This window comes from Meleagris gallopavo, chromosome 13, assembly GCF_000146605.3.
Source record: "Meleagris gallopavo isolate NT-WF06-2002-E0010 breed Aviagen turkey brand Nicholas breeding stock chromosome 13, Turkey_5.1, whole genome shotgun sequence".
Taxonomy (NCBI): Eukaryota; Metazoa; Chordata; class Aves; order Galliformes; family Phasianidae; genus Meleagris; species Meleagris gallopavo.
Genome location: NC_015023.2, coordinates 9,500,294 through 9,510,542, shown reverse-complemented (window position 1 = coordinate 9,510,542; position 10,249 = coordinate 9,500,294). Strand labels below are relative to the sequence as shown.

The following is a 10,249-nucleotide window of genomic DNA, read 5'->3' as shown; positions in this document are numbered from 1 at the left end:
AAAAAAAAAAAGACTTTAGCTTTTTTTTTTTCGTGTAGACAGTTCCAATGCTGCTCCTTATAGTACTGCACACAGAATCATTTAGCATCTGCTGCTCCATCTATCCCTTTGGATAGAAACTTGCTTTTGCTTTTTTCCCCTCATGTCTAATATACGAAGACTGAGCTGATAGGGATTAATCTCTGAAAGGCTCAGGTCATGGACAGCACTTTTTTTGCTACCACAGCTCCAAGCAGAGCTGGAAAGCAGGTACGACAGGCGCAGCTCCAGGGAGTGGCGTGGGAGGGAAGCTGAAGAGGAGGAGCGTGAGGAAACCAGGCTGCTACTGCTTTACCACTGCTTCATCCTCAGCCCTCTGGCACAGACTTATCCTCTGTCACAAGATTTCCTCCATCAGCAGCTACCAAACCTCTTAGATGAGACCAGTTCCTCAGAACCTTGTCTGACTTCCTGGAAGATACAGAATCTGGAAGAATCATCTGAAGAAAATTGCTTCCTAAAGCAAAAGCACAGGGCATTGGAAAACCCAAGCATTCAGCCTCTGGCCACCGTTAACAAACACAGATCTTCCCCACAGCAGTCAGGGCTGCAGCAACTGCTTCCTGGTCTCCAAGCAGTCTAGATCCATGGAGGAGGAGGAGGACAACTTTGTGCTTTTCTTTGGGGCCAACACCAGCAAGTGCAGCCTCGAGACCAACCAAACAGGAGCCCCACCATGCTGGTCAGGGGCTGCCAAAGGAGGTCCTGAGGTGGTGATCGTACCAGTGCTTTTTGGTTTGATTTTTCTACTGGGAATGGTGGGGAACACACTGGTGTTTGTTGTTTTGGGTCGTCTCCGGCCTGGGGGACGCCCATCACGCAGTGCCACCAACATCTTCATCCTGAACTTGAGTATTGCAGACTTCTCCTTTCTACTCTTCTGTGTCCCCTTCCAGGCCACTATCTACTCCCTGCCAGAATGGATCTTTGGTGCCTTCTTTTGCAAGTGGGTTCACTACTTGGCCATGGCAACAATGCTGGTCAGCATCTTCACTCTGGTGGCCATGTCTGTGGACAGGTACATTGCTGTGGTTCACGCCAAGCGTTCGTCCAGCATCCGCAGCAAGCGCAACGCTACCCTCGGTGTGGGCATCATCTGGTTGCTGTCTCTACTCATTGCCATCCCTGTGGCCCAGCACCAGGCCCTTATGAGCGGTCATCAACAAGCACCCAACAGCTCCTTCTGCTGGGAGAATTGGGCAGAGGGCTCAACAGCCAAGCAGACGTACAAGGTCATGATCCTGCTAGTGGGATACCTCCTGCCTCTGGTGCTCATCACCTGCTGCTACGCCAAGGTGGGTAAGAGGGATGAGAGTAACATTCAAAGAGAGGAAAGGATCATTTCCAGCCTTTTGCTGGCTTGGATTCACACACGCAAACTACTCAGCCAACAAATCAAATAGGTCCAATTTAATTGTACTCCCTGCTAGGATAGGATGCTTCTCTGGTGTTGGGGGGATATGAGGGATGTTGTAGAATAGAACAAAATCACCATCTCACAAAGAGGACTGAAAAACATTTCTGTTCAGGTACAAAGTGGGGAACTGCCACAAGCTCGCTCTCAGCTGACACCCAAATTTGTTAAAAACTTCTGCTGTTTTTTGCAGTTTTTAGTTTGTCCTCTCTTAATAAAAATTGATTACTCCTAGGAAGAAAAGAAAATCATAGAGGAAGCAACCATGCAGAAAGTTACAGAAAAAGTATCAGATAAAATTATTTCTGCCATTTCTTTATTTTACTGAACACGAAGTCCCGACTTTGTGTCTTGGAAAGACATTTTAGGATTCAAGTCTTATTCAGCAAGGCATCTCTTTCTTACTTCTTGTAGATTGTTACTGATTTTTTTGTCTCCCCTGATTGATCTTTAGAATGTCTGAGACAGATGGTAAACCTATGAGTTGTGCTAGACTTCCAGAATAATTTTTCTGTGACTTTTTAATTAATCTCTTATTGTGCAGCAGCTTGTGGCTGCCAGGGAGTGGACTTCCTTATCTCTAGTCAGTTGCTGGTCAGCTCTCCTGAAAAAAAAATCTTGGAATTTTAGTTCATGTCTGTTTAATCAAAAGTTACAATACTTTCAACACTACTTTATTTTAATATCATCAGTGCTGTGAAAAAGGGAAGGCTCTTAGATTTAAGCTATCTGCCTCTCAGGCCTTGCCTCTCACAAGAAAAAGCCACTAGTTTATAAATTCTGTCACTGTACTCTAGCTGTTTTTTCCCCTCACTGCCCTTGGTGAGCACAGCAGCAAATGAAAAGTAAGGTGAATTTGACAGAGGCTTTATTTTGTCCATTAACTGCTTTAGAAAATTCAATCTTTTACCTCCATAAGTTGAAGTATAAATGCTGTCAGGTCACGGTTGTGCTATAACCAGGTGCATAAAGATTGATTTAAATGTCATTAACTGAGATTTTCCTGACAGTGCTCTAACATTTCTTAGGATGCTCTCCAAAAGGGGAACCCATGCAACTGCTCCATTTGTCAGTGTTGCACTCATGAGTGGCAAGGCAGTCGTACCAGAATACAATGCTGGCAGCCTGGTCTCTGCCTTTAGATGTAAACAGCCTAGAGAGTAAATGTAGATGATTTAAGCACAATCTAAAATTTCAAATCCACATCAAGATTCCTGTCAATTTCAGCACACAGCCAGTTGAGCTCTTACATAATGCTGAGCTACATCTTCTGAAAGCTTAGCATTTTCACCTTCAAGAAACAAGCTTTGAAAAGAAAATTGGAGAGTGCTTAAAATTAAAACCTGAAAGCATCACATTCAACTTTGAAGTTACTCTAGAGCAATTATTTTAATTTTTAGTACTTGCGTATGAAGTTCAAATCCTAATATATATCATTCAATTTGCTACTCAATTTATTGTTCCTTCTTTCAAGGTTTTGTACCATCTCCACACAAAAGTAAAGAATATTTCTAAGAAGTCAGAAAGATCAAAGAAGAAGGTAAATATCTTTGATTTAATTTGTACACTAATGTAATTGATATGTCATGTTTTTTAAATAACTAGTATCCTTTTCAAGCTCCATTCAGTTACAAATGTCATCCATGTCTTTCAGCTGAAGTTCAGATTCATGTTGTCAGTTTGTTGTATCTTTATAGACAGCACAAAATGAGGCCATTATCGAATTGCTCTATTGATCTCCACATACATGCCTGCTGGACTGTCTTTTGATTCTTTGTGCTATAACAAGTCCTACAAATACAGTATTTTTACACTGACAGGCAGAAAGAAATTCAGACTATAAGAAGATGTAGGTATTTGAGTACACTTCAGTAAGTTAAAAGGAAAGAACCCTGAAAACGAAGTACCTCAGTTTTGCAGCTGTTTGCATTGCAGTTCTTTAATGTTTACAACTGGTATTTGGTGGTTTTAGATCTTGGTTGGCACTTTGACCCCTTTGTGAGGCAAACATCAGGGGTTATTCCATTCAAGCTGTATGAAAAACGCAGAATTGTAAGAGTTTACCAAGGAAAATACTAAAGATGGAATTTTCTCACTAAGGATCTTTGAGTGGATGAGTCATAATTAATAACAGTTTTCAGATAACAAAACTCACCAACAGCAGTGATGCAACATGAGATTTACAGGACATGAAAAGGAAAAACTCTACTTCACTCAGAAATGTTAAAATCATTGTGCGTGCAGTGATAAGAAAAACTGTAGGTTATCTGCCTGGTCAAAGGCAAGTTGTAATGAGGCACTATCACTAGGTGCTGGTAGGACAATCAAGTCACAGTTTCTGCCTGCAACACAGCAACCATACAACCCAAATGACCAGTGGGCATGCCACCAACTACATGCGACAGTCAGAGGAGATGACTGGGAAATGCTTTGATTTGCCAGCTCAGCAGCTACCATGACAAAAGGCAGTGAAGATCTGTTGATGATTTTATATTAAAAAATAGCAAATGTGGTTCTTTTGCATAGAATAATTTCATGACTTCACAAGTTTACCCAGTTGCTTTAGGTGTAAAAAATCTCCAACAAATCCATAAAAATTTGCATGGTTTAGATTTCACTCCTATTCCTTCCTTGCCTGTATATTTATGTCCCAATACAAGCTTATTTCATATATTTGAAAAGAATGCTACCAACAGTCAAAGATTACTAGTGTCATCTTCCTGCAATGCACTGAAGTTACAAAATAATTTTTCTTAAATGACACTCATTTCTTCAAATGCATCTTTCTGCACTGTTTCCACATTTGACCTGTAGAGTTAAATGGAAAACAGTTCCACAATTTCTCCAACAGTTTGTTTCCTGATTATACACAACTGAGAGGATAATCTTAAAATATATCTTTGACTGCCTTCTCAAACGTGTCAATGATAGAGCACTTTCTCTCCCTCCTGTTAAGTGCTTTCCTAGTCATAGTTCTGGAATGGCTAGAAGCTATAGTTAATTCTGGTACTTAGACCTAGTTAAACTGTTGATCCAAAGATTAAAAAAAATAAAAATAAAAATAAAAATCAGACATCACACCACATACATGCAAACTATCTTCCAAAATTTGTCTCCTTCCAGCATTTTCTGTTGAGAAATCTGCTTTTCATCTAGCTTTTTTTTGCAGACCAAATAGAATCTTTGGCATCCCCAGTGCAACTACTTTTTGTTGCAACTACTTCTCTGAGCACTTTATAAGGCATCCTTCTTGCACAGTGTGCAGATTAACTCCGTTCCCATGTGTGCTTTCAGAGTATCCTTGAAACACACTGAATATCAATCATTTAAAGCAGATCTTCCTAAGAACACTTCACATTAGAGCCTAATAGGAAATTCATATGTACATGTCAGTTCTGTTAAATTAGCTTCCTATGTATCTAATTGATCTATTAAGGACAAGTAGTTGCACTTGGTTTTAATTCATAAACTTAATTAGAGATTAAATGAACAGCTTTTGCTTATTTTGCTCAGAAGTTTGACAAGTGAATCTTGCTCCATGTTCAGAAAGTTAATTTAGCCTATACAAAACATGTAGCTTTATGAAATATGTGTGAAATTTCAGTGGAGAGACCTTTACCACCTTGGATCCATCAAAACCAAGTGTAACATAAAAGCAAGATCTTACAACACGAGGTGATAAAATTACTTGATTCTCATCTGTTATTTTAGCATGCATTTGATCACACTGACAGAAAAAAAATCACATACTGATACTAAAAAAAGAATTCAGTCTGGATCTATGGCCATTCTTACTTCATTCCTACAAATTGAAGAAAACAGGACAACTGAGCTGAGAACCTCTCAGAGAAGGGTTTTAGTGAACGGCCTGTTTGTGTTGCTTTTGTTTGTTCTTAACAGATAAGCAGCAAATTTTGTAAACAGCTATTCATACATATTTCATTACCTTCATCTATGCTGTTTATGCAAGTAAAGATATAAAAAAAAAAAAATACAAATTGCAGACTTAGAACCTTGTTGAACAAGAGTTTCTAGTGAAATGTTGTCTGCATTACCACTACAAGCGAATTGTTCTGCCATGAGCTCCCATGGGTTTGCCATTCAGAATCCCAAAGCTTTCTTTGTGCTATATGGACTCCTGAAGATAGAGTAAGTTCAAATAAAACATAGTTTAGAAATAAACTGCATGCCATAGAGTTTAGGGAAGGGACTTCTCATGGACAGCATTCCAGAGGCTAGCTGAAAACACATTGCTATTATAGTACATTATAGGGTCCTTTCAAAACAAACAAAAAGCCTTATGATTGGGTAAGATTTTTTATTTTTAACCAGCTTGTTTCTGGATCTAGAGCATTTGGTAACCTCGCTGGAGTTTTACTATTCTTATTCTATCCAACTCCAAACAATAGTGTAATGTTGGTAATATACAGAAAAGGCCTCATCCTAATTCACACAATTTAAGCCACTGAATAGAGAAATTGACGAATGCCGTAGGGAAGCATTATAGGGACAAATCAAATTTAAGCCACTTGAATGGTTAAAAAGGAGAGCATATTTCATCTGCTATAGGTACATCCTCTGAATTTCAAATCAACACGTGAAAGATAAGGCCAGTATTTACAGAACATGTGGGAGAGATTGCTAGATGCAAATCTAGGGAAATTTCTAAAAAAATAATGATCACATGGCCAAGTGAACAATTCCAGTGTTGTAGTAGTATATTCCTGACTTCCTTAGTTGCAAAGCTGCAACAAAGAGGGCAACATAAAACTGTATTTAATTACATCTGAGCACATGGATTATAGTATACAATGCAGATAATTGGTACTGTACATCAACCTCATCCTTTAAAGACTGTAACTGTAACTTCAGTTAAAAAAAAAAAACAACTTAATGAAATACACTAGAAATTTTTTATTCTAAGAAGTCGTTTCCTTGCGTCTTCCATCAACTTCTGCAGTTTTGAGGCACAGCATGATTTCCTGTGCCTGCTCCTGCAGCAGTGCTCTCAGCCTTCCCCTGAGACCTACCCAGAGTGTGCTACCAACACACCCAGCAGAAAAGCACCAGCTGCCTAGAGACAGAAGAGAGCTGCATAGGCAGACATACATACATACTGTCAGACAGTTGAGGAAAAGAACAAAGCTCAGTTAAAAGGATTGCTTTTTAGCTACCTGCCCAAGTAAAAGCAGCTCTGACATATACACCTGAAAAAGGATGGCATTTTCACCTAATTTCTCATCAAGGGATCCTTGTCAGAAAGTTCCTTTGGAAACTAGCTTATGAAGCCACTTCTCTAAATGCCAAGCTTCATTTCAGCAGTACCATATCTCCAGATAAAATCACTACAAGACATATCTGGAGTTCCAGCAGATTTCATTCTGTATCTCACATTCAAAGCCATTTTTCTTTCTCTTCAATTATTTCCTATCTTTCTACCATTATCCCATTTGCCACAGTATTAGACTAAAAATTTACATTATTTGAGGATATGTGGGAGCTAGAAGGACAGACAGGAAGGCCATGTTTTCTAAGGCCAACATACTAGTGGGAAATGCTTAGATACATGCCTTTAAAAATTACAGCAAGTTTGGTCTGAGTGAGCTCAGATCATGAATAACCAAGAGAGCTCAGACAGTCTGCCCACCCTTCCTACCCTCATGCCAAAAGTCAGCATTCAAAAAACTGCTGAAAATAAAAAGTTTGCCTTTAATAGAATCTGAGAATGATATAAAATCCTCCAGGTACATCTGTCACAAAGGAATTCAAAACATTTGTGCTTGGGATGCAATTTGTAAACTCTTAAGTTACAATGTGCTAATTGTTCAAACTACTGCTAGTTTTTTTTTATTTTTTTTTTCAATTTATGCACATTTGAAGCTGTAAGAATTTAACATGCTCAAAGGTTGATGCATTCTGAATTCATACATCATTATCAAGAGATTGACCTTTAATTCATATTCCAACTTTGCACATTTTTTTATAAAGGCTTATCAGCTACGTGTCAATGTTTGACCAGCTCAATTTGATGTGCTTTTCCATTTAAATGTAACATTTGTGCAGATCAGGGGATAAATCCAGTAACTTCTGCAAGTTGGTGCTGAAATTCTGTGTACTGAACTAAGCCAGACTGTGCATGCAAAAAATGCATGAATGCCAGCTTCCATATTTAATTTCTTGCTAGCTGACCATGCTCACCAACCCTACAGCTGAGATAGTGAGATGCTACAGGATTCCCCTTTGCAGTTTTGGATAATTATTTACTGAGGTAGGCCAGCAGGACTATGTACTAAGAAATCCTGTGCACTTCTCAATCACAAAACATATTTCAGATCTGCTACTTTGTTGTGTATTATGCATAGTAAAGCTACAATTTATCTCCAAGGAAAGTTAACAACTCCCCACTTAACAGTGCTGAAAAAGTGTTTCCTAATAGCCCAGCCCTAGGAACTGTGAACATACATTTGCAATAAATCAGATATTTTAATAATGGAAATGAATGCAAAGCAAGGTTTATTCTGATCATGAACTGGCTCTGTGGTGCCTTACTGGCCTCTGAAGCACACCAGGGTTCCTAAATGTTTACTTGGTTTTGTCCTGTACATCTTTAAAGAACAAACAAGTTGCAAACTGAACAATCTGATTTTTTTTTCAGGTTTAAAAAGAGTTTTAGTGTTATGAATTTCACAGCTATTTTGAAAGCACCCTTATAAAGAAGGAAGAGTTGTGGAATTTTTAGAGATAACAGTGATCAAAAGCTCCAATTAACAGACCAATTGAAACATCTGAATCTAAAAAATAAGTATAGTTCTTCCCTATTATTTAAGCTACAATATGAAGGTGAAAAGGTGGGAAAACACATCCTTGTTTTATATTCTTTTCCTAGTAATTCCTAACATTTACCCCCCTAACATTTTCTTCTTACACTGTTTGAGACCAAGGCTAATGTGTTTACAAAGCACACAAACCAAAGATCATGCTCCAAAGTTATACTAGTCAATTTAAAGCACAACTTCCTTTATGAAGCTAAGATTGTTTTCTTTCTCAACTTGTATACTCATAATCCTACATTTACCTACATATAAAGTTTACTGCTCCCAGAGCTACGTGAGCACAAATATACAGAGCTGATTTGGGACACTCCCTGGAGCAGCTCTTTTTGAAAGTCGAATTACAGTTTGAGGTAAAACATTCATAAATTCTTCAAAGTATTTTGGTCAAAAGCATTTTGGTCAAGAACTGCTTTCTTGTATGCTAAATCCTTTATTTGACTACTGTTCACACAGCCAGAGGGTTTTCATATATCTTAATGATTATGATGTTTGAGGTTTAAGCACAACCAACTCTAAGTACATCAAAGTAGCATGGAAGATCTTGGGATCAATTCAATAACAGCAAAAAAATACTAATCAGAAGTGAAATCCTACAAGTTGTCTTGCTAATAAGAACCTAGAGTAGCAGAAATAGAGAGCTTCATTGCCAATTAGTAGATAATGGAATATCATAATGCTCATAAGCATTTATGAATACAAAGCGAGCCAGGATTAACAGCATCAGAGGAGATTAGTAGCAAAATCACAGAATCTGAGATGTGCAGGGAAGCAGTCAGACCAGAGTGATCAAGCTTCTAGGGGAAATGAAGAGTTCACCTCTCAGCTTGTTATGCAAACAGCCAAGATGGATGGATTCAATGAATCAAAGTTCATTTCAATCCCTCCTCTTCTTGGTAGCTGACTGCCATTTCTGATTGCAAGAAACAAAGAACAGAACAATGGAGAAAAAACAAGAACATTTTCAGTGCAGTTTCAGACCAATTTGGATCAGTTACACCAGAGAGTAATAAAAGAAAGACCAGAGGGCAGTGAGAAGTGCTTCATAATCAAGTAACAGATGAGTTTTCTCTGAAGCAGAATCTTCTACCCAACATTTAAGCCGGTTAAAAACAGATACAGATTATTTTGAAACATCTGTTTTGAAACATTATGTGCTTATCACTAAGCCATAAGCACATTTCTGTAGTTCAAGTTGTGCTTTGGGACCTTCATGGTGTTCAAACTGCATGGAAAGTAAGGCTTACAAATGCATCAATGGGATTCAGATTTGTGAACACGGAAGAAAAGAACCTGATGTGAGGAAAAGAGAAAACTTGACACTTGGGTGTCAAGAAACAAAACTTTTCACTTCTGCACATTGGTTTAAAGAGGGACTGGATTCTGAGCAAAGAAATTTCTGTCTTCAGAAAGCAGAGTACGCTGGAGTTAAGGGCGAAGTTGGTATGTACCTCCAGCAATACAGTAATAGTCTGTGCTGAGCCACATATCCTTTCTGGGCACTGATGCAATGCACTGTCTAAAAGCAGAAGCCTAGAGCACTGTGGATCACTACATTTTTTGCAGAACACCCACCACAGTAGATTTACAACATATAGCCAAAGCTGATACTTGGTAGCTTACCCAAATCAAACGTGAGGTGATCAAAACTTGTACAAACCGTCTCTAAAACATTAGGGAGAAGGAGATGTAAGTTAGAGACAGCAGAACAGGAGAAAAGAATTAATCAGAGAAAACACATAACTCTGTATTAGAAGACAACAGAAAAGTACTGGCCTCCATACAGAGGCTGAGGAAGTATGGCATGGTGTGAAGAATCAGCCCTAGCTAGTATAAAAGCTGCCTTTGGACTCACAGCAGTACGTCATTAACTGAAACTAGTTTTGGTGAGTGAGGGGAAAGAAAACCCCAAGTATGGAACAAGTTCATTATATACACTGTCTTCCTACACAGCAGTTAAAAAAAA

The 10,249-nt window shown here is 38.6% G+C and overlaps 1 protein-coding gene across 1 annotated transcript; it reads left to right on the top strand.

The window, feature by feature from the left end:
• The first annotated feature begins 14 nt into the window (after window positions 1-14).
• On the top strand, window positions 15-5,388 carry LOC100545842 (galanin receptor type 1-like). The gene is made up of 2 exons (XM_019619755.1): window positions 15-1,334; window positions 2,928-5,388. The coding sequence occupies exons 1-2, from the start codon at window positions 627-629 to the stop codon at window positions 3,027-3,029; spliced, it is 810 nt and encodes a 269-aa protein (XP_019475300.1). The 5' UTR covers window positions 15-626; the 3' UTR covers window positions 3,030-5,388.
• Window positions 5,389-10,249: the final 4,861 nt, after the last annotated feature.